Below are 25,516 nucleotides of genomic sequence, written 5' to 3'. Positions count from 1 at the left end.
GGAGACAAGATACTTTCAAAAGCTGGAGGGGGGAGAAACAAAGGCTCTCTCTGTCTGTGTGATGCTTTTGCCGGGAACAGAACAGCAATGGAGTCTTAGAACTTAGTAAGTAATCTAGCTAGTTATGCGTTAGATTCTGTTTGTTTAAATGGCTGAGAAAATAAGCTGTGCTGAATGGAATGTATATTCCTGTTTTTGTGTCTTTTTGTAACTTAAGGTTTTGCCTAGGGGGATTCTCTATGTTTTGAATCTGATTACCCTGTAAGCTATTTACCATCCTGATTTTACAGAGGTGATTCTTTTACTTTTTCTTCTGTTAAATCCTGCTTTTAAGAACCTCATTGCTTTTTTCATTGTTCTTAAGATCCAAGGTTTTGGGTCTGTGTTCACCTATACAAATTGGTGAGAATTTTTATCAAGCCTAACCCGGGAAAGGGGGTGTAGGGTTTGGGAAGATTTTGGGGGGAAAGATGTTTCCAAGCAGGCTCTTTCCCGGTTATATATCTGTTAGACGTTTGGTGGTGGCAGTGATAAAGTCCAAGGGCAAAAGGTAAAATAGTTTCTACCTTGGGGAAGTTTTAACCTAAGCTGGTAAAACTAAGCTTAGGGGGTTTTCATGCAGGTCCCCACATCTGTACCCTAGAGTTGAGAGTGAGGAAGGAACCTTGATAGGGATTAATAACAAGAATTTCTGTTATAAACTGGGGACGCATCACTTGGAAGTAACAGAGGAGGAGAAGGACCTCAGAGTATTTGTTGATCACAGGATGACTATGAGCTGCCAATGTGCTATGGCTGTGAAAAAAGATAATGCGGTCTTGGAATGCATCAGGCGAGGTATTTCCAGTAGAGATAAGGAGGTGTTAGTACCGTTATACAAGGTACTGGTGAGACCTCATCTGGAATACTGTGTGCAGGTCTGGTCTCCCATGTTTAAGAAGGATGAATTCAAACTGGAACAGGTACAGAGAAGAGCTTGGTTTGTTTAGCCTAACCAAAAGAAGGCTGAGAGAAAATATGATTGCTATCTATAAATATATCAGAGGGATAAATACCACGGAGGGAGAAGAATTATTTAAGCTCAGTACCAATGTGGACACAAGAACAAATGGATATAAACTGGCCATCAGGAAGTTTAGACTTGAAATTAGATGAAGGTTTCTAACCATCAGAGGAGTGAGGTTCTGGAACAACCTTCCAAGGGAAGCAGTGGGGGCAAAAGACATATCTGGCTTCAAGACTAAACTTGATAAGTTTATGGAGGAGATGGCTATCCCATCATATCTAATTTTGGCAATTAATTGATCTTCGACTACTAACGGTAGATATGACCAATGGCCTGTGATGGGATGTTAGATGGGGTGGGATCTGAGTTACTACAGAGAATTCTTTCCTGGGTCTCTGGCTGGTGAGTCTTGCTCATATGTTCAGGGTTTAGCTGATCGCCATATTTGGGGTCGGGAAGGAATTTTCCTCCAGGGCAGATTGGAAGAGGCCCTGGGGTTTTTTTGCTTTCCTCTGCAGTGTGGGGCACGGGTCACTTGCTGGAGGATTCTCTGCTCCTTGAAGTCTTTAAACCACGATTTGAGGACTTCAGTAGCTCAGACATAAATTAGGGGTTTGTTACAGGAGTGGGTGGGTGAGATTCTGTGGCCTGCGTTGTGCAAGAGGTCAGACTAGATGATCATAATGGTCCCTTCTGACCTTAAAGTCTATGATTCTATGTTTCATTGATTTTTTTTTAGCATACACATTTTCATTCTCTTCCATTCAGCTGGATAAATAATACAGTACCTAGTTTCAGAATTAATATGGGAACCAAAATCTGTGCAAAACTGAGAGGCTAAAGTGTTACAGGAGATGGAGATACTGCTTCAGTCTATTTAGTAAATAGAGCTAATTAATGGGAATGGGGGAAGCTTAATATAGAACTACATACATTGAGCCCAGGATAATGTGGGCCTGATTCTCCTCTCTCCCTTAGACTAGTATATATCAGGAGTAACTCCTGAAGTCGTGGAGTTACACTGCTGTGAGTGAGAGGAGAATAAAGCCTGAAATTTCACATGGTAAAAAGCGCTTTTCATTGGATGAAATTCATTCACTATGGAGATCCTGTGAAAGGCACTCTACACCACTGATGCCCGCCAGTGCAGGGGTTGGTGTTTGGGGGCTTTCATAACCTACTCTGTACCATGAAACTTTTCACTGGGGGCTCGGGTTGTTTGCAGTGATTGAGAAGAAGCTATTAGATTCTATACAGATCCAGTGGCCAAACACACTTACAGATGAAGAATGAGAGGTGGGCAGAAGCTCTTATACTGGTCCAAAGACGGGAATAGTGGCTGCAGATGGGATGCTTTGCAGTCATGCAACATAGGGGTTCTGGAGACAAATTCTATTCCCCCTTTCGTCAGATCCGTTAATTAGTTCCCAACAGAAAGTCTGATCGCTCTTGCTTTGTGGAGGGAGAAGTCAATTTTGCCCACCATTAGTAAAATGAAATCTGTAGCCAAAATTAAAGTATTCCATATGTGAAGGAGGGAGATTATGGACTATACTGATGTTGCTTTTAGCTGTGCTGCTGGAGTAGGACATCTTTTAAAATGGTTGTTTTTTGGGGGGTGTGGTGGGAGGAGGAAGAGAGTCTCTGCTCTGCTCTTTCTTGTCCCCTAGGTGCAGTTTAGGGTTGTTGCTGAAAGTGTACTTTTCTGTTCTGTTCTCTTGTGCTGTGCGGAGGCGGAAGACAAGGAGAAGTCATTCTCTTGTGATCCCTATTTCATCACATTCCTAGCCCCAGCACAGCCTTCTTGATCACCTCATCTCTGTTATTGGACCAGACAAGGTTCCCCGCTGTTGATTAATAAATTGTAGTTAATGCAGTTTCGGACCTTTCTCTGTATTTGTTCTGAGAGATCTTGCAATGAAATCTGCAACTTTAACAGAGGAAGGAAACTTTTTGTCTACTGAGCTAGATAAAGCAAACATTTTCCAATTGGTTTCAACAAAACTGAACATTCTTTGAATGTTATAGAAGTTCCGGTTGAGACTGGAGGCAGAAGAAATCCAGGAAAATAATTACATTCTGTGCATGTCTTTGCTCAGTCTTTGAAAAAAGAAAATGTAATGTTACAGAAGGAGAATGAAAACATGGAAAATTTTACCAACTTTAATAATTTTTGCCTTTTCCCAATTATAATTTTAAAAAAGTAATTGGGCCTTGATCCTGCACAGTGATGCATGTGGGCAGATCCCTGCACCTTTGAGGAGCCCTTTTGAAGTTCTTGCATACCACTTCGCAGGATTAATCATTAGGCAGGATACTAGGTTTAAAAGAGGGGAATATGCCACCGTTTCCAAGGGTGTTAATTTTTCAGGAGTTTTAGTTGTGCTGTAACTCTTTGGATCAGTAGCAATTGGCCTTTCTGTTTGCTACTGGATTTTGTTTCTTCAAGGAAATATAATAGGAGAGTAAGAGAGAACAAATTGCAGGAAATGAGAATATCCATTCAGTTTTGTGCCGTATAGAACTGAAAAAATCCAGGAAATTCACAAGTCTGAAACTATTTTCAACTCACCCTGTCACACTTGAAGAATCACAGTGCATATTTTACATGAATATGTACATCTTATATGTCTTGGTTATCTAAACTTGAGAACTATAAACAAAGTGATTCTGGTAGCTATACTTCTGATGTGACAACTCTATTACATTCTTCTTAATAAGTAACCCTGTGGTACCTCTTTATCTTATATGTTGAACATTTAACTTTCCAGGCATTTTGTCTTAACTATTTTAAGTGAAACAAGGATTACCTATGTATAAATTCAATAATGGCATTTGTTAAAAATTACTCTTACCTTACTGCATTGCTATGTGGGAAACAAGAATTTGATTCCTATTCTCTTACTTCCCCACCCACTATTGGCTGAGTAAACTGAATAAAAAGAAGAGCTGAGTTAAGCTAAACTCAAACTGATTTGTTTCTGGGAAGAGACATATGCTTTAAAGATCTAGCCACCTCAATTACATCAGTTTCCTTTAAGGCTGTCTTCTGTTGAGATCATCAAAATAGTCCAGAGCCCCAAAGGTATTCTGGAATCCTCACCGCTGTAGGATTCTCTAGTATCTATGGTTTCTTTAAGTGTTTTCTTCCACCTGTGGTTGGGCAGGAAGTTGCATCCTATCGTGTTAGATGTTGATTGGCCATACTACTACATGCTTTTTGTGATATCTAAGGTTGCTTATTCCAGTTCACCTTGGAAAGAAAACTGCAACCTTGAAAAAGTGTCAGTTAGTTCAGAATGAAACAACCCATCTGTAGCAGCACAGGTTTACATCACTGACTCCCCAGTGAGCATGGAAGCAAATTCACGGTCTCCATTCTAATTCTGAAAACCATACAAGGAATTCACCAAAACCTATATAAGAGAACTTCTCTTTTAAGGCTCATGACCTCTCATGTCAGCTTCTGTCTTCAGGAATCATGCAGCTGTCAAACATATGAGTAAAATCAGGAGTGTAAGACCCTGCTTTCTCAGTGGCTGGCCCTAAATATGGACTCTGTCTTTCAAGAGTGAAAATGACCTTATATCTTGCTGCTTTCAGGACAAACTGTAAAATGAACTTAATTGACATAACTTTTCAAAATTTCAATAAAAAATTAACCCTGAAGAAAGAAGAGAACCGGGGATTAGACTCATTTTGAATGTAACAAGGTGTTTATATACCATAAACACATGATGAGTATAGCACATTCTATATGCATAAGTAGATAGCCCCATCCCATCTCATCTTCTGTCCTCCCTCACCCTTGTTCTCATCCACTATTTAACTCTTGTCCTCAAGCTATCGTTCTCATGAGGTTCTTTTCCTTTCCAATACAAGCATGCTTTGGTCTCCCTGTTTTAAAGAATCCTAGCCTTGACCCTATCTCTCTTGCACACTATCACCTAATCTCTCTTCTTTCCTCCATTTCAGAACTCATATGCTCTCTACTATCACTGTCATCCGTAGTTCCATTCTTCCAATATCATTCTTCACCCTCTCCCATCTGACTTCCACTTTATGTGCTCCACTGAAACTGCTCTGAAGTCTCTAAAATAACCTCTTTCTGGTCAAAACTTAGGGCCTATATTCCATCATTGTCCTCTTTGATTTCTCTGCAGTTTTTGATACCATGGACCACTCCTTATTTGTTGAAATGTTTTCCTCGTTGTCTTTTGTTTGTCATCTTATTGTTCTCCTCAGACCTCTATGATCATTCCTTTAATGGCTCGTCTACTGAGTCATCCTCTCCCCTTTCTTGTGGGTGTCCCTGAGAGACTCACTCTTTGGTCCCCTTCTTTTCCTCTACTCCCTGTCTCCAGATACTCTTATCTGCAGGCCTGGCTCTAACTACCATAGTTACGTTGAAGACTCACAAATCTCCTTCTCGACTCTATCCCCTCATCCAGTCTAGTGTCTTGGCCCGTGTTCCTGATATCTCTTTATGGATGTCCATTTGTCATCTTAATCTCAGTATGGCACAAATGGAGCTTATGATCTCCCACCCTGCCAGCCCTGCTTTCTCCCTTTTCTCTATCACTTGGACAATAGCACCATCCTCCTAGTCACTCAGTTCCGTAATCTGGGTGCTATTGTTGACTCAGTCCTCTCACTTATTGCACATGTTGAGTTTGTTTCTAAACCTCAGTGCTTTTCTCAATGCTATCCTTTCCTCTCTATTTTCTCAGCCAAAATCTCATAATTAGGGCGCTGCAGGCATATTACTTTTGCATCCACATCCGATCCGCAATCCACAAAAAAGATCCAGAGATGCAAATATCTGCGGGTATAAAGCGGATATCCAGAGATTTGCAGGGCTCTACTCATAATTTCACATCTTGATTACTCCAACCTCTCTTCTCTGGCCATCAAGGATGCAATCTTGCTCTCTTCATGTGTCTTCAGAATGCTGCTCCTAAAATCACCATTTTGGCTTATTACTATGACTGCATCAGCACCCTCTTGGAGCCCTGCTACTGGCTCCCTCTTCACTTCCACATCCGATACAAACTCTTGTCTTTATATTTAGGGTCCTTCATAATTTATTCCCACCCAGCCTAGATGACCTAGTAACCTATTATGTTATTGACCTCTGCTTTCTCCAGTATTCCCAGGCACCCACCAGTTAGCGTCTCCCTTAAACACTTCTGCACTTTCTGCCAACTGTCCTTTATGGATGGGAAAAGCTCCCTGATTATATCCAAACAACCACTAGCTTATCTTCCTTCAAATCTCTCCAAAAGACTCACCTGTGCCAGAATAGCTACAAAACCCAGCCTGCTTGTCATGACTGAATGGGTGACAAGCTGTGCCTATTTCTCTTCCTCTTTTTTTTCCTTTTCCTTTCTTCCCTACCTGTCATCCCAATTAAAAAATAAACAAACAAAGCCTACAATACATGAAACAAAAGTACTTTAAAACACAGCTGTTTCAATAACCATTGTGGCTCAGTTGACCTTTCGCAGCACTCAAAGTGGCCCTAGTGGCACTTCAGTGAACGGGCCAGTTGCCTCTTCATGTGACAGAGGCCAGAACTCAAAGAGGGAAAGAGGGTGGGAAGGGAGGAGTAGTAGCCAGAGAGAAAAGGCTGAGATAATGAGAAGGGCAACTGGAGAATCAGGAGATAAGAAAGAAAGAAGGTAGAAAGAGCCAGTTTTTCAAAGACATTTAGGCATCTAAGGATGCAGATAGGCACCTTTTGGGATTTTCAAAAATGCCTATTCACCTAATTCCCATTGAAATCAAAGGGAAGAAGGGAGTGGGATGAGGTATAATAATTTATGTATCAATTGTAAAGCTTTTTAGGGATACTTGAGAAAGAGCTGTGCTTATAAATATAAGATATTACATTTAATAGTGATATACTTTTGAATTGCCTTGCTTTTGTTGGTTTGTGTCACATCTTTAGGGATTTTTTTTAGCATGCCACAGTTTTAGTTGCAAATATATCTAAACACAGTTCTATTAATTATTTAAAAATAAACAATTGTGCATAGGGAGTTGATGTAGAGGGTTTTGAATTCTTTTGTTGTATAATTTTTACTTAAGTGGGAACTTAAAAAGAATATCTACAGGTAAAGGGTTTTAAAATATTTCTAGATTTTTATCCAAGTAAATTGGCCTATGGAATTGAGAACTTTAAGAGCCTCTCAATGGATATTTCTGTGCAATTTAAAAGAAAAGCTGTTTGCATCACATGTTAGTTGAAGTTTTCAAGGACATATTATTTCAAAATTGATATGTCTTTACTGAATTATATTTTCAGTAAACATTTATCAACAGAAAGCATATGTAGTAATTGCAGTCTAACCAAAGTATCCTAAATCTGACTCATGAAAGTATTCAGGTATAGAAGGAATATGTCTTTTGAAGGGAACAGTAAGTCAAGGATTTAAATCAAATAAACATTTCCACAACGTATACAAAATATATCCTATGTAATTATCCTGAAGTACATAAATGTTAACCTACTTCTACTAAGCTCATCAGTTTTTGAAAGCCATAATGAAAAATGTTGACTTAACAGGTGTACAATTTCTTAGAACAAAATGCCTTCAGGGGAAATCTGCAGAGGGGTTCATTTTGCAGCATCAGAGCTGACTTGTCATATTAATAGCCTGCACCCGCCTGTGAAAGCCTAAAAATGGAATTGCAGTACTCCATGTTGTACAAAAGGACATTGTGCAAGAGACTGAAAAGCTGCAGTACTGAACAATCATACACACATTTCCAGCAGAAAATATCAAATTCTTCAAAATTATATCAAAATTTAGGTTTTTGAATGACACCCTTTTAGTATTCAGCATTATTTTAATACTTACTTTTCACTTTATTTTTAGACTTTCATTCTGATTTGCAGTACTGTTGCATAATATTTTTAAATCAGTAGACAGAAAATATATTAATAGGCATTAAATACAGTATTTCTCTCGAGGTGGTCACGTAAATGACCTTCATTATGATATCTCTCTGTTACATAGGTTGATTTTGTGCACAAACATATTATATTTTAAGCAGATTTTCCTTTTAAGGTTAGCCCATTATGATTTTACTTTTCAATTACTATTTTAGTAGGCTTATTTAAATATCAGATAATTTTCAAGCCGGTTTCATTTAAGGCTGTCGATTAATCACACTTAACTCACGCGATTAACTCAAAAATATTACTCTCGATTAATCGCCGTTTTAATCTCACTGTTAAACAGTAGAATACCAATTGAAATTTATTAACTATTTTGGATGTTTTTCTACATTTTAAAATATATTGATTTCAATTATAACACAGAATACAAAGTGTACAGTGCTCACTTTATATTATTATTTTATTACAAGTATTTGCACTGTAAAAATGATAAACAAAAGAAACAGTATTTTTCAATTCACCTCATTCAAGTACTATAGTGTGATCTCTTTATTGTGAAAGTGCAACTTACAAATGTAGGGATTTTTTGTTACAGAACTGAACTCAAAAACAAAACAATGTAAAACTTTAGAGCCTACAAGTCCACTCAGTCCTACTTCTTGTTCAGTCACACTAAGAGAAACGAGTTTGAATACATTTACAGGAGATAATGCTGCCCGCTTCTTATTTACAATGTCACCTGAAAGTGAGAACAGGCATTTGCATGGCACTTTTGTAACTGGCATTATAAGGTATTTACGTGCCAGATATGCTAAACATTCGTATGCCCCTTCATACTTCAGCCACCATTCCAGAGGACATGCTTCCATGCTGATGATGCTCATCAAAAAAACAATGTGTTAATTAAATTAGTGAGCAAACTCCTTGGGGGAGAATTGTATGTCTCCTACTCTGTTTTACCGTCATTCTGCCATGTATTTCGTGTTATAACACATGTTGTTCGTTTTAAGAACACTTTCACTACAGATTTGACAAAACACAAAGAAAGTACCAATGTGAGATTTCTAAAGATAGCTACAGCACTCAAACCAAGGTTTAAGAATCTGAAGTGCCTTCCAAAATCTGAGAGGGATGAGGACATGCTTTCAAAAGTCTTAAAAGAGCAACACTCCGATGCAAAAACTACAGAACCCGAACCACCAAAAAAGAAAATCAACCTTCTGCTGGTGGCATCTGACTCAGATGATTAAAATGAACATGCATCAGTCCACACTGCTTTGGATTGTTATCAAGCAGAACCCGTCATCAGCATGGATGCATGTTCTCTGGAATGGGGGTTGAAGCATGAAGGGACATATGAATCTTTTGCACATCTGGCACGTAAATATCTTGCTACACCGGCTACAACAGTGCCATGAGAAAGCCTTTTCTCACTTTCAGGTGACATTGTAAACAAGAAGAGGGCAGCATTATCTCCTACAAATGTAAACAAACTTGTTTTTCTGAGTGACTGGCTGAACAAGAAGTAGGACTGAGTGGACTCATGGGCTCTAAAGTTTTACATTGTTCTGTTTTTGACCTCAGTCATCTTTTGTACATAATTCTACATTTGTGAGTTTAACTTTCATGATAAAGAGATTGCACTACAGGACTTGTATTAGGTGAATCAAAAAATAGTGTTTCTTTTGATTTTTACAATGCAAATATTTGTAATAAAAATAAATAGAAAGTGAGCACTGTATGCCCTTTGTAAGTGAAGACTTTGTATTCTGTGTTGTAATTGAAATCAATATATTTGAAAATGTAGAAAACATCCAAAATATTTAAATAAATGGTATTCTACTATTGTTTAACAGTGCGATTAATTGCGATTAATTTTTTTTAATCGCTTGACAGCCCTAGTTTCATTATATTATCCAGGTTTAATTTGTTTTCTTTCTTTGACATATATTCATGAATGGACTACCCCAAAGTTCCAGTCTTTTTGTCAGAGTTCTGCTGCAGGGATCAGAGTTCTTATAAAACCTTCAGGTGGCATACAGTACTTCTAGGGCTTTAGGTTTTTAATTTACCATTTTATGATGATTTATTTGTTGTCTTACAGCAGCATCTAGCAGCCCCCAGCAAGACTGGGTCCGTGCAGTGCTAGGTGCTGAACAAATGGAAAAGGTCCCTGCCTTTACATGCTAAGTAGACCAGACAGACATAGGGTGTGAGGGAAAACAGAGTCACAGAAGTCTTGCCCAAGGTCAGACAGCCAGTCAGTGGAATAGCGAGGAATAGAACCCAGTTCACCTGAGTCCTAGATTACTGACACCAATATAGAGCTCTTCCTAGCCATGACTAATGGCCTCCTTGATCTAGCTGTTTCCTTTGCCACAGTTGACTGTTTCAGTGCTACAGTCAGTTCTCTTGACTCTTCATTTTCTTCATACTTCTCTGACCACTACTTCACCACAATGCCTGAGTGGTTCCTCATCCCTTCGCCACAATCTGCCCGTGTTTCCGGCAGTGATGTTGTTGGCCTTTCCTCTTCACCCTCTATATTCTTTTTGTGAATAACCTCATTCACTCCCATATTTCTGTTACCTTTTCTACAGTGATAACTCACAAAACTACCTCTCTCATTTACCCCTCCCCCCACCCCCCCAGCCATCTTGCCTCTCTGACATCTTCACTGGTATCTCAAACTCAATAAAGTGAAAACTGAACTTGTCCTCTTTTCTCCCAAATGCTTCTCCTTCACAGTTACTGCTTTTATTATGTCTGTGGCACAAACTGACCACCTCAGTATTGGATTTGACTTTTGTCTATTCTTTTGAATCCATGCTCTTGGCAAATCCTGTCATTTCTTTCTCTACCCCTTCTCTGAGCTATCCTCAGTCATGCCATAAAACCTCTTTATATATGTACAGGACATCTGTCACCACAGCTGCTGCAAACTCATCCTCTTCTGATGTGCCCAACATTGCATCATGCCCCTTCCAGTCTAATCTGTATAAACGGATGCAAGTGAAATAATCTTCTCTTACATCACTCTGACTGTGTTACATTAGCACTTTGCTGCTGTCCTCTTTCCTTCCACATCAGATTTAAGCATAAAACTCTTCATGATTCTGCCCCGCCGACAATTCTGCTCTTATTTCCTCCTTTTTCCCTACTATCTACAGTTCTCCCAATTTGAAAAACTGAACATCCTTTTGTATCCTTCCCACACCCTCATCTCCATGCCTTCTTCCTTTCTTTTATTCATTGTGAACCAAATATCTACCCTCTCTTCATTCAAATCCATCCTTTGGGCTTGATTCATAACTTCATACAATTGGAGTAATGCATTGGTGAAGCAGAACCTTATTTGCAAAGCTTTCAGAAATAATCAACCACATATAAGATGACTGATTAAGCAGTTCAGAGTGTGTTTGTTTTAAAAAAGATTGGACTCTGTTGTGATAGTTTATATTGCATCTGCCCTGTATTGTCTATTTCTAATTTAGATTGTAAACACTTTGGGGCAGGGACTATATCTTTATTTTTGTACAAAGCAGAGCTTTGTACTTATGGGTCTTAAATAACCTGTAATGATGATAAAACTATAGGGGCTCCCAAAAACCTCAACCCCAGTGTATCCGAGACCCATTTTTAAATAAGCAGTTTAATCCTGTTCACAGGACAGGCAAGAAATCCATCTAATAAGTGATGCAAATATTCATCTCCTTATTAAAACTCAGGGTCCTGCTTCCTGTAGCATGGTCTATAGTGGGGTGATTTCTGTTCGCTTTGGAAGTGTGAGGGAAGATTCTATGATGGATCACCAAGGTAGCTAGAGACTGGGAAGAGAGATTCTGTGCTTTAACAGGAAACTCAAAATCACTACAGAATGGATGGAAAATAGAATGAATGGGAAATATTTATATATATGGTATTCAAATAACTTTCTGTTTTGTTTTTGGTTCATTCAGGGCAGCACAATTACCTATGTGCAGGAAGAAATGACTGTATTATTGATAAGATTCGAAGGAAGAACTGCCCAGCTTGCCGATTACAGAAATGTCTACAAGCTGGAATGAATTTAGGAGGTAAGCATACCATTTATAGTTCTTTATTTTAATTTGTTAGGCAAAAATATTTTTAACATGCTGCTTTTTACATACATAGCTGCATAATCTCAAACCTTTCAGGTGGAATTACACTGAGAGAAATGCACAAAAGTTAATAAACCCTACTGTCATTCTAAATCAGTTTTTGGGAGATATGTATTTTATGGCTCAGAACAAGAAGAGTGGGTGTTTGATGATGACAGTAATTTTAGTGGAGTTTCACTAAAGCTAGGAGTATGGAAGCCTCAAGAATTGTGTATGGGATTTTTTGTGATGATGGTGGGGAATGTTCTTGAGATCATTTAAAAACATTGTACACCTTAACAAAAGACAAGTTCTTGCAAAGTGATATCTCTCAGCTTTAATGTTAGTATCCATTCTAGTAAGGATTGAAGCATTTATATTGATAGATTAGTGCTGCCTAATTCATATTCAAATAACAGGACTCAAAACATTTTCTTCATAATATAATTACCACAGATATTCTGAAAATCATGTTGTTGTCATTGTCATCATGGCAAATCCCAAAGGGACTTGGCCTCCTTGCTGATTGAGCACTACCCAGATCGATCTCTGGCTAGGTCCTTAAAATGGTCTGACTGGATATTCAATGTATGTCCATCACTGGTGATCTTATCACTCTACCGAAGCTGCTGGTGTCCATGTGATCACTGGATGTGTAGTGGCATTCTTTGGTATACATATTTCGGAATTCATTAGTCTTCTGTTGCAATATATCCATACAAGACTGCCACTGAAACTGAACCTGTGCTGATGGAGGTGATTGGTGGGTTCTGCTTTCAGCATCCTCTTTTCTGATCTTTTCCTGCCACTTGATGTGGAGCAGCTGATGTAGATGATGAGAATTGAAAACATCAGTCTAGTCTTCTTCAGGTTTTCTCAGTGCCTGAGTTTCACTTCTGTGCAACAGAGATGATATAACGGTAGTACTATAGATCTGCAGCTTCACAGCAACTTTGGTGTCACAGCATCCCAGTAGAGGCAACTGAAGGGCCCAAAACTGCTGCCTTACTAGTGTCTGCATCTTTCGAGCATCCTCCTGTACTGTCTATGACACTGCCCAAATGTTTGACAATAGCCAGCTGCTCAATGTTCTGTCTTGACAGGTTGACACTGAGGTGGTTATAATCAGGAGCTGGAGGCTGCTTGATGGTAATAGCCAGAGACTTTGTTTTATCTGGATTAATAACCAGACCAGTGTGCACTGTTTCTTGTTAAACCAGATCATCCATCAGCTGCAGTGATTCACTGAATATGATCGACATACTTGAAATCTTGAAGCAGTATGGTGTTCAGCTCAGTGCCACGGCAAGAGCTATCCCCTCAGTCTTGTCCATCAACCAATCGATGCCAATATCAAACTATGATGGTGAAAGAATGCAGCCTTGATGAATTCCTGTGGCAATAGGAAACCATGTTGTGTATCTGTGACTCAAACACAGCTTTCCATTCTATTATAGAGCTCTTCTATCAATGGCATTCCTGGGAAGATAGTGTCAAGTTGCTTCATCAGATCCTACAAACTTGCTCAATGCACTGAATCAAAGTCCTGACAGAAGTCAATAAAAAGTGGTGCACATGGCTTATTAAATTCAGCAGTATTTTCAAATAGCTGTCTCAAGGTAAAGATCAAATTGGCATTGGAACAATCAGTTCTTCTTCGAATAGTGTCCCCATGGTTGCTCTATTTCAGGTGTGGATGAGCCTCTCAAGCCCTTCATCAGAGTTTTTCCACTAGGAGTGTCTGTTCAGCCCACACATGCACCTTATGCCGCCTCCTCTGAGGAAGTGAAAGAGGTGTAACTGAATAGTAGGAAGAGGGCAACCTGTACTATTTATCTACAGAAATGGAAGAGATTCTCCCATTGGCTCTGCTCTCTTGCTCAGAGAAATAAACTCAATTTAATTTCTCACCATCTAATTTGAAGGAAATATGAACCCCAAACACAAACTAAATCAAAGCTGCCTTATGTGTTGGACTTCCAAAGGAACTTATTTTCTAACCAAATAGGTTGTATGATTTGGACAGGGAAATCTATAGGAAAACTGCTTTAAATTCTAAATTGTAGTTCCCAGATATTGCTCTGGAGAACAAGGACCTCTCTTCCTAGGATTTGTAAAGAAATTGGGTCTCCTTTGTATCCCTCCTGATCTGCTGATCGGAATGAAAGAACCAAAACTGTTACTTAATAGGAGAACTCAAACTCTTCTTTGGTAGAAGAATTTTTAAAGCACATTACATTTTATGATGTAAAAGTTAGCTACCATCTTACTTCTTTCTTCATCTCTGTAATGGAAAACTTTTTTATAGCAAACAAAATTGACAGAATAATGGAAAATCCAGGGTAGATGTTCCACATTTTTCTGCAATAAATGCAGCGAGTTTTTGCAGAACCTCATGTATTTTGCTGATCTTTTTTGACACCATTGGTCTTTTTTCCCAAAAAATATTTTTTCCGGTGTTTACAGTAATACAGACTGTTGTGTGTGTATTTTGAGCATGTACATTTTATAGTGTGTTCAGCCATTTTTTTAAAATGTAGTACTTTGATTTATGTTAAAGCACCCATGCCCTGTTTTGGCACCTTTTACAAATGTATCTAAAACAATGCTTATAAAAACGAACAGATCTTTGCATGAAGACTCACCAAAGTTAGTAGAGCTATTTTATCATTTACCTTCTTTTATATGATGAAAATTGTAACATCATCCATTCTCCTTTTATATTCTGATGGTCTTTGGACAATTATTCATCAAGTCACCACATAATGATTTCTTCAGTGAGGTTATTTACTTCATAAGTCTGTCTGATTTTATGAGAAGGGGCGATAATTGGTAGTTGCTACAAAAGTTAAAGTAGCTAAATGTTAACATAGTCCAACCCTCTCCTTCACAGATCTCTCTCTCTCCCTCTCCCTGCAACAAGTACTGCTTTGAACCTTTTCCGGACCCATTATTTGTTTGGGGGGTTTTTTTTTTTTCTTTTGCTTCTAATGCTGTATGTTAGACTTAATTATTGGAAGACATTCAGATGAAGCAACTGTGTTAAAAATGTATGCTGGCCCATTTTTTAGTCTGCTTTTTTCCAAGATACTGTAGTTAATTTTCAATTAATTATGGGCCAGAAAGATTTAATCAGTTCTGAAGTTTTCTTCCTGTATATACTATGGTACAGGCCCAAAATACTCTTCTTGCTTGAATCCTATCAGAAAGTTATAAGGTAGGCTGAGGTCTATTGAGATTTGTCCCTTGCAACAACAAGGATTTGATGGTCTTAAAGCTTATTGAAATATTGTTAATATATTTAAGATAAATAGAATTGATTGTCAATTTTCAAATAATTTACCATTCTGGCTGTGGAGACTACAAATCTTATATAAAGAATACATAGGTAAGTTAGGCCCTGATCTTATATTCACTTACATATGTGATGACTTCATCCATGGGATTCTGTTACTCTGTTAGGTCTACTTACTGAAGTATTCTTAATGTATTCAAGATAATCTGAAAAAAAGATTGGATCAGGTTATTGATAACATGATAAGTCTTTCACTTCTTTGTCTGGATCTAAATTACACTCTGATTTAAAATGGTGGTCTATGTGGTCTCAATTCAGTTCTTAGTGCATAGGTGTTATCCTTTCCCCAAAATTATCATCCTTACATTTGGCATGAATTGTCACCCTTCATAGAAGTATGATTATAAAGTCCAATGTATATGGAGACTGAACAATTTTTTTTTTTTTACCCATAGAATAATATCTCCAGGTCATAGTTAAGGCATGCTGAACAAACAGCGTGAAAAATATTTGTGCTGCTGGCTTTGTATTAATTCTCTGAATACTTCATTAAGTTTTAACTGGAAAAAAAAGACATACAGGTATTTATTAGGGCTGATAGGAAAATAGTAATTATTTTCTGTGGAAAAATTCAAAAGAAAACACATTTTCAGTTTTTGGAGAAGGAGAAAAAGAAATGGGGGGAGAAGTGAAACTTTTTAAAGTTGAAAACCAAGAAAAGTTTCAGGTTTCTATTTTTTGTTGAAAAATTTCTCCCAAAATGAAAAATATCTGCAAACATTTCATTTTGATCAAAAACCCTGTATATTTCCATCATATAGTATATGAGTTGATCCCACCATGAACTTATACCTAAAGTTACTCTGCATATTAGTGCCCACCATTACACATGGAGCGTTTTCTCAAGGGAAGTGGTAAAAAACCCATTATGCATTTAAAACTTTAGACTTCACAAAACACTAGGAAATCTAGTTCCTGTAGAGGGAACAATCCTGCATTAGCAGGGAGATGGACTAGTTGGCCAACTACATCTTTTCCATCTTTAATTTCCATAATTCCGCCTAAATGTTTCATAAGAGTTGCCTGCTTTTTCCAAGTCCTAAACTATACAATATGGAATTAACTGTGTCTGTGTGTGTGTCTGTGTCAGAGAGAGAGAATTACCTCTAATTTGAGCCTTTTTTCATTAAACAAAACTTTCATAGCTATTCCAAAGTATTAGTGGTTTAATTTGAACATGCAGATTAATCTGATTTAGCATAACTATATGTTAGAATGGAAAAAGTTACAGAAACTAAATATGCAATCAGGTTTTTGCCCTTATGTAATGTACAGTTTTAAATTTAACAAAAATGTACCCGAGCATATTACCAAATACTTTTTCACCTGAATTATGAACACCTTAGTTTTGTCATTTATATTTGGATTTATTTAGGTAATTTAATTTTCAGTGACTCTATCTTTTATTTCCAAACTGAAATGAAAAATTTACTAGAATCAGGTTTATCCCTATTTTCCAAATGCAAATTAGTCTAATTTGCAAAAGAAGACACAAGAAGATTGCATGGTTTAAAAAAAGCAACAACCTTATGTTCCATGAGAAAGTTGTATTTTGTTAAATTTTAGGCTGTTTTGTTGTTTTTAACATTTACCAATTTTCAGATGCTCGTTAGTTGTGCTTCACATGATGTGTATATTACTTTACCTGTTTTAGCTCAGTAAACACATTCAGGTTTCACAGAAATCAAACCAGTTATGGTGTTTAATTTTAAAATCTGAGACATTTCTCTTGACAAAAAAAGAAATAAGAAAATCAATGATCATGTTCATTCAATGTTGTCATTTGGGAGGGCATGTTCAGTTTGTAATGTAATTTTGAATCTTTGTAGCCTGCAACCATACTACCTTGTGCTGTGATCCTGTCAGATCTCATAAAGAGAGGCCATCTCTTGGATGATATGTAAACTAAATTCTTTGGTCCTTTTCCTATGCTTGCCCTTCTTATTTCATCATCAGCAAAAACAATAATAATAATAATTGGTACAAACCTTTAGAAGGCACGTTTTGCCAGTCAAAATCTTCTCCCCTGGATCTTGTTTACATTGTTAGAACCACTTTTCCTGCTACTTCACTTTCTGATGTACTCCATGTGAGTAGATGCTCTTCCTCCCCAAATCATTCTGACACTCTACTTCTTCAAATGGCAGGAATTCAGGCATCCAGAACTTGATTACCTAGAAAGGTATAACCATATTTGTAGCTATTTACTATGCATATTTGTGATGTTTTAGCTCTTCTAGAAGAGACAACAGAAGATAATTACAAACACATTTACCTACTGGAGCTGTTAAGAAGGTATTTAGAGAATGATGGCAACAAATCAAGATTTTGGGGAAATGCTGACATCTGACCTTTAACTGATGAGCAAATTATCCATTTTTAAACTAATTTTGAGGAAACTATCTTCTGCACTTTACATTTTCTTTCTCTAGTTTTATTTGACTTATTGCAGCACAGGAAAATACATTACAATACTATATAAACCAAAAGTATAAATATAATATGTTAAAGCATACATACCAATGTTTATGTGACCTATCAAAACTCCATTAACTGCTATCTGTCAGTAATGACACAAAAACCCTCGTAAAGACTCAGTTTCATGAGACAAAAGTTAGTCTTTTTATATCTTGATATCAATCTCGTAACTGTATGAACTAATCCATGCCCTCCTCCTCCATCTATGAGGTTGCTCTTTTGGGGAAACTAAGGTACTAGAAACTCCAAAAGAGCCCTTTGCTCTTTTTCCTGAGAGAGAGCTCTTACTGCCGCTTTGGGTTTTGCACAATTTAAATTGATCTAAATAGTGCAGTGGCTCCTTCTACCAATGTCACAACCAAAATATATTGTTCATACATTGTTTCTTAGCAGTGTATGTGCATTATTTCAAGTTGTGTTAACTTTGCTTTCATTTTTTTAACCCAAATTACTGTAATGCAATGTTTCAGAGTAACAGCCGTGTTAGTCTGTATTCTCAAAAAGAAAAGGAGTACTTGTGGCACCTTAGAGACTAACCAATTTATTTGAGCATGAGCTTTCGTGAGCATCCGATGAAGTGAGCTGTAGCTCACGAAAGCTCATGCTCAAATAAATTGGTTAGTCTCTAAGGTGCCACAAGTACTCCTTTTCTTTTTGTAATGCAATGATTTTTCAAGTTACTGCATTCTTTCCACAAGGAAGAGCTGTAGAGTACACTGGTAAATAGGAGTGGATGGTAAACATTAGAATTGTAGTTGACTAATTTATGGCAATCTAGTACTTGGGTTTTGCTTCTAGTTCTAGTATTTGATGAACATGTGTAATGATGTATTTAATATACAATGCAAAACTCCAAAAACACTAAATGTGACACATAATTTATGAATGAATAAATAAATAGTAATAGATTAATTATATGAATATCTGAACAAGAATGATTTAAGCCTGGCTTTCAGGAAAGATAACATTTTCTTTCTCGGACAGTTATTTTTAAATTCTTTGCATATTAGATTGCCATTTTAAAATGTAGTCAATGCATCTCTCTTGGTATTCATGAAAGTTCGCAGAAAGACACTTCATATACTAAAAATATTAGCACATTTGCACTGTGTCTGTTTTGCTGTTTTTTCCAAGATATCATATTTGGGCAGAATCTTCAGACTTCTAGCCAATTCTTATTAAGCTTTTTTGGATAAAGCTTTTTAATTTTTATTTTACCAGGAAACTACTAATTGGCAGTTGGTAAAAGTTGTTCCCTCACAGAGTAGTATCCTATGAAGCTGTTATTTGTCAATTAATCATCACTTTGACGATTGCTAAAATGTAAGCAAATGCATTAGACTTTTTTTCTGACAACCTAAATATTCCTGTAAAAGTGTCTTTGGAAATAGGCTTTTTTTACACTGTAGCATCAGTTGCAAACAACTCCCCAACATTAAGATCTGTATAAGTAGGGGCATAGCGAGCAGATTGAGGGACGTGATCGTCCCCCTCTATTCGACATTGGTGAGGCCTCATCTGGAGTACTGTGTCCAGTTTTGGGCCCCACACTACAAGAAGGATGTGGATAAATTGGAAAGAGTCCAGCGAAGGGCAACAAAAATGATTAGGGGTCTGGAACACGACTTATGAGGAGAGGCTGAGGGAACTGGGATTGTTTAGTCTGCAGAAGAGAAGAATGAGGGAGGATTTGATAGCTGCTTTCAACTACCTGAGAGGTGGTTCCAGAGAGGATGGTTCTAGACTATTCTCAGTGGTAGAAGAGGACAGGACAAAGAATAATGGTCTCAAGTTGCAGTGGGGGAGGTTTAGGTTGGATATTAGGAAAAACTTTTTCACTAGAAGGGTGGTGAAACACTGGAATGCGTTACGTAGGGAGGTGGTGGAATCTCCTTCCTTAGAAGTTTTTAAGGTCAGGCTTGACAAAGCCCTGGCTGGGATGATTTAACTGAGGATTGGTCCTGTTTTTGAGCAGGGGGTTGGACTAGATGACCTCCTGAGGTCCCTTCCAACCCTGATATTCTATGATATCTAATACCTGGCTATACCTAATACATGAATTCAAAATAAGTTACCTTCCGTGTGGCCATTTGTTATGGTGACCAGATGTCCCGATTTTGGGGTCTTTTTCTTATATAAGCTCCTATTACCTCCCCAGCCCCTGTCCCGATTTTTCATACTTGCTGTCTGGTCACCCTACCATTTGTTTTCCTTTTTTAATTTAAGCTGTGGTTTAGTACACCTTAGTGCACTGACTATATATATTTTAACTTCCAACTGAAGGCCAAATACTGTCTCCCATGCCAATCCTGAGTAAAAAAGAGGGGAAAAGGAAGTCGTTTTATAAATATTGTTCTATCAATATATCTACTTATAAAATTTTTTTAAACCTAAAAATGGAGGTCTGCAAAAATTTTCCCTTGGAATGTTCAGGTATAAAATAATGTGTATTGGAAGTAAATCATAACTATCCATAAATAACACTATCACAGTCATGAGGGACCTATGTGGTGTTTGAGGGGAACAGAATCTGGACCTTTGCAAGAACATTATCACTTATACTGCATCTTGTGGCTGTAAAAGCAGCTGACAGAACTCTAGAAGCTGCCTATACAGCGGTTTTGGTCAATGGATCTATATATTGCTGGTTTACTGACCCCAGATCTCTCTGCCTGCCCCACAGGCAGGCTGACACTGAACAATAATGCAGAGAATGGAGATTTCTTTCAAGCAGCTTCTCCACTGCCTCTCACTGTACAGTGGAACTCTATCAGTTCTTTTGATTTTTCAGGCACTGTAAAAGGAGGCAGGATTTGCCCCCAAGTACACAGTGGTTCTGTATCTGCTTGAGAAAGTATGAAAATTTAGTTAAAGAAAGAGAAATATAGTAATAAACTAGAACTGCTAGTCAAACAAAATATCTAAAAACTAGGACACCTGTTATTTAACTAGAGTCCAGAGTAACTAGAAACCAAGACAACACCAATTATTTAATTACAGAATTGTTTAACCACAGTTCCAGAGTGTGTATCCAGTAATACTCATTTAACAATCACTGTTGGCAACTCCACTGTTATCCTAATCCTTTGGGCTCACAGCATTGGTATAATTTTCTACTCCTCTCCTTCCTTCTCTCATGCTGAAGCTCTGCCTAAATTCTTCTACTTCTTTACTTTCCTTTTTTTTTTTAACATATACTCCACTTTTTCTTTTCCCCCTCTTTTTCCCCCCTATGGCTTTTCTCTCTGTGTTCTTTTCACTCTGTCTTGTATTTCACCACCTCTTTTCTTAAACCTTTTTCTAAAGTAGAGCAGCATGCCTTTCCCCTTCATTCTGTATTTCTTCTCTCTTCCCTTTGTCCTCATTATTTTTTGTGTCCTATTCTCAATCTTTCACCTGTTCTGTAGTCATTTCCATCTTGTTTTCCCCTTTCTTTGTTCCCTCTCCTGATAAGTTCTCCTCTTCTCCAGATCCACCCACTACACTGCTTTGTAGTCTCTCCCTTTTCCTTATCCCAATTGCCTGCTTCTCTGGTAAATCCCCCTAAGTTTCTTGTGGCAGTAAATCTGGTTGGTTTGTTGATTATGTAAGTCAGGCAGTTGTTTAAGAAGTCTAACAAGCACTATTAAGTGGGGCTATAGGAAGAGAGTCTGACATCTGTGGCAGTGTGTTGCTGTAAAGCTGTTTGTGCCTCCCTCTCCTTTTTCCAAAAAGACTGTGATGGTGCATTACTGTTGACTAAAATGTTTTTTTGCAGGATTTGGGTGAGGCTAAGATTCTCCTAGCCATGGTTAGCTTAGTCCTTGTATTCCAGCAGAATTTAAGATAAGATAAATGGAGCTCTAACCCTTTTGTGGTTATTTAAGGCAAAAAGCAGGGTAGGGGGAAAATTACAAGGGATCCACATCTAATATACTCTTAGATGTGTCTCAGAATGAAAAGAAAAAAGTAATCTATAGATTTGTAGACTAAAGAAATACAGCAAAACAAAATACTATACCATTGTAACACAACCAATTTAATCATATTAATACTGTCCAATATTTGGGTATGGTATTATCCAATAGTAGTAGCATGCTATTTTTCAGCATTTGTGTCTCACTGTTATATGATAAGTCAGTGGTGAAAATGAAAATTACTAATTTCAAGCATATATAAGGGTTCATTAGAATTCATATTACATAAATTAACATTCAACAATATGAAATACAACCTGTCTATCACCAAAATTATACTAAGTGCTTTACAGATCATAAGAAGACAAAACCCTAGCCCTCAAACTTTCAAGGCCCCGTTTTTCACCTACATTCCACAGGCCCAAAAGAGAGAGGCTGATGCCTGGGTACCAGCTCCCTGTTCAGTGCTGGCCTTCCAAACAATCATTTTAGGAAAATGTGGTCCATCCTTCTTGCCTGAGTTATAAGGCTGACGTGGGGGAGGGGAAGAAATATCTTCTGTCTTGTAGCTCTGACAATATTTTATACTACCTGCTAAAAGCAGGTTTAATACAATGTTTCTATTTTCCTTCTTCCCCAGAGCTTGCATAGGGATTCTGTATCTCATTTCCAGGCAGATGTTGATACTTAATTTAAGGATCTTTAGGATTAAGTCCTCCTTATATCCTCCAACTCATCAGGCTCCCTTACTTTAAGGATTCTCACATCTAGATTCAAAGTCTTCACATGGTTTTACAAATTCTCCAAACATCTCTCTTAGGGTATGTCTACACTACGAAATTAGGTTGATTTTATAGAAGTCGATTTTTAGAAATCGATTTTATACAGTCAATTGTGTATGTCCCCACTAAGTGCATTAAGTCCATGGAGTGTGTCCTCAATACCGTGGCTAGCATCAACTTACAGAGTGGTGCACTGTGGGTAGCTATCCCACAGTTCCCACAGTCTCCACTGCCCATTGGAATTCTGGGTTAAGCTCCCAATGCCTGATGGGGCAAAAACATTGTTGCGGGTGGGTTTGGGTACATGTCGTCAGTCGCCCCTCCCTTCCTTCCTCCCTCCGTGAAAGCAACAGCAGACAATCATTTTGCGTCTTTTTTCCTGGGTTACCCATGCGGACGCCATACCACGGCAAGCATGGAGCCCGCTTAGCTCACCGCTGCTGTTGTGAGCATTGTAAACACCTCGCACATTATCCTGGAGTGTGTGCAGAACTGGGCTAAGAGACGCCAGCACGAGGATGATTGTGATGAGGACATGGACACAGATGTTCCTGAAAACACGGACTGTGGCAATTGGGACATCATGGTGGTAGTGCGACTGGTTGATACAGTGAAACGCCAATTATGGGCCTAGCAAACAAGCATTGACTGGTGGCACCGTATAGTGTTGCAGGTATGGAATGATTTACAGTGGCTGCGAAACTTTCGCATGCGTAAGGCCACTTTCCTTGAACTTTGTGAGGTGCTTCCCCCCGCCCTGAAGGGAAGAAATACCAAGATAAGAGCTGCCCTGACAACTGAGAAGTGAGTGGCGATAGCCCTGTGGAAGCTTGCAATGCCTGACTGCTACCCGTCAGTCGGGAATCAATTTGGAGTGGGAAAGTCCACTGTGGGGACTGCTGTGATCCAAGTAGCCTTGACGTTCCGCTATCAAGGGTAGAGACTCTGGATGGCTTTGCTGTAATGGGGTTCCCTAACTGTGGTGGGATGATAGACAGAATGCATATCCCTATCTTGGCATCGGACCACCTTGCCAACCAGTACGTAAACTGCAAGGGGTACTTCTCAATGGTGCTGCAAGCACTGGTGGATCACAAGGGATGTTTCACCGACATCAACATGGGATGGTTGGGAAAGGTGCATGACGCTCGCATCTTTAGGAACTCTGGGCTGTTCAAGCAGCTGCAAGAAGGGACTTACTTCCCAGACCAGAAGATTACCGTTGGGGATGTTGAAATGCCAATAGTTATCCTTGGGGACCCAGCCTACCCCTTGCTCCCATGGCTCATGAAGCCGTACACAGGCAGCCTGGACAGTAGTAAGGAGCAGTTCAACTGTAGGTTGAGCAAGTGCAGAATGGTGGTAGAATGTGCCTTTGGACGTTTAAAAGCTCACTGGCACTGTTTGCTGACTAGGTTAGACCTCAGCACAACCAACACTCCCGTTGTTATTGCTGCTTGCTGTGTGCTCCACAATATCTGTGAGAGTAAGGGGGAGACATTTATGGCGGGATGGGAGGTTGAGGCAAATCACCTGGTGGCCAATTTTGAACAGTCAGACACCAGGGTGATTAGAAGAGCACAGCTAGGCGTGCTGCACATCAGAGAGGCTTTGAAAACCAGTTTCATGACTGGCCAGGCTACGGTGTGACAGTTGTGTGTGTTTCTCCTTGCTGCAAACCCGTCCCCTTTGTTGATTTTAATTCCCTATAAGCCAGCCACCCTCCCCCTTCGATCACAGCTGGCAAAGGAAATAAAGTAACTATGGTTTTGAAACCATGCATTCTTTCTTTATTAATTAAAAAAAAAAGTGAGATAACTGACAAGGTAGCCCAGGTGGGGTGGAGTGTGGGGAAGGACAAGGCCACATTGCTTATTGTAGCCACACTACAAATCAAAGCTGTTTGAATGACAGCCTTCTGTTGCTTGGGCCATCCTCTGGAGTGGAGTGGCTGGGTGCCCATAGCCTCTCCGACCCCCGCATTCTTGGGCATCTGGGTGAGGAAGATATGGAACTTGGGGAGGAGGGCAGGCAGTTATAGAGTGGATGCAGTGAAGGGTCTGTGCTCTTGTTGACTTTCCTACAGCTCCAGCAGATGCTTCATCATGTCCGTTTGCTTCCACATTAACCTCAGCATTGCCTTCTGCCTCTGCTTTGCACGCTCACTTAATGATTTCGTGGCCTCTGCCGCTGAATACCTCCATGCATTAAGCTGTGCCCTATCAGTGTGGGAGGACTGCATGAGCTCAGAAAACATGTCATTGTGAGTGCGTTTTTTTTTCACCTTCTAATCTGCAATAACCTTAGGGATGGAAATGATAGGGGGAGCATAGAAACATTTGCACCTGGGGAGAGAGAGAAAAAGGGAGAGTAAAATTTAAGATGATACATTTCTGAGAACAAAAGGGAGACTCTTTCACAGTGAATCGAGTAATTCACAGCAGACAGCACATGTGCTTTAGGTACAAGGTCGCATTTTGCCTTTTATATTGAGCATCTGCCGATATGGTGACACATCACAAATGGTTGGGCAACAGAATTCAGTTTCCAGGCAGCCATGGCAAGCCTTTTGGTACACGGGGTTGGCTTCTTACGCCTTCATAACACATGGGAATGGTTTCAAACTGTAGCGCCATCCTTTCCCAAAGCAAGCAATGCCAGTTGGGTTTAACGTTTAAAAGGAGGGGCTGCGGTTTTCATGTGGATGTGCAGCACACACCTCCCCTCATCCCACTGTGTGGCTATTCTCTGGCATGATCCTTCACCCCTCCCCCCACTGCATGGCTATTCTCTGGGATGATCCCTTCACTCCTCCCCCCACTGTGTGGCTATTCTCTGGGATGATCCATTCACCCCTCCCCCCACTGCGTGGCTATTTTCTGGGATGATCCCTTTTAGCCAAGCACAAACAACCCAGCATGAAAGGGGTTCTTTTACTGTTTCCCTACAAAAATTCCCCTATTTGAACCAGGTG

At 39.0% G+C, this 25,516-nt stretch overlaps 1 protein-coding gene across 4 annotated transcripts in view; it reads left to right on the top strand.

The window, feature by feature from the left end:
- NR3C2 (nuclear receptor subfamily 3 group C member 2) overlaps nt 1-25,516 on the top strand; it is a 275,839-nt gene that overhangs the window by 203,051 nt on the left and 47,272 nt on the right. For all 4 annotated transcript variants that reach the window (XM_084626273.1, XM_084626274.1, XM_084626271.1 and 1 more), the window contains exon 4: nt 11,870-11,986. In XM_084626273.1, coding sequence (XP_084482399.1) covers nt 11,870-11,986 — 117 coding nt within the window. The remainder of the gene's footprint in view (nt 1-11,869; nt 11,987-25,516) is intronic.

This window comes from Lepidochelys olivacea (assembly GCF_965140295.1).
Source record: "Lepidochelys olivacea isolate rLepOli2 genome assembly, chromosome: 4".
Classification (NCBI taxonomy): domain Eukaryota; kingdom Metazoa; phylum Chordata; order Testudines; family Cheloniidae; genus Lepidochelys; species Lepidochelys olivacea.
Note: the sequence above shows the minus strand (reverse complement) of the source record. Positions and strands in the feature narration are given on the sequence as shown.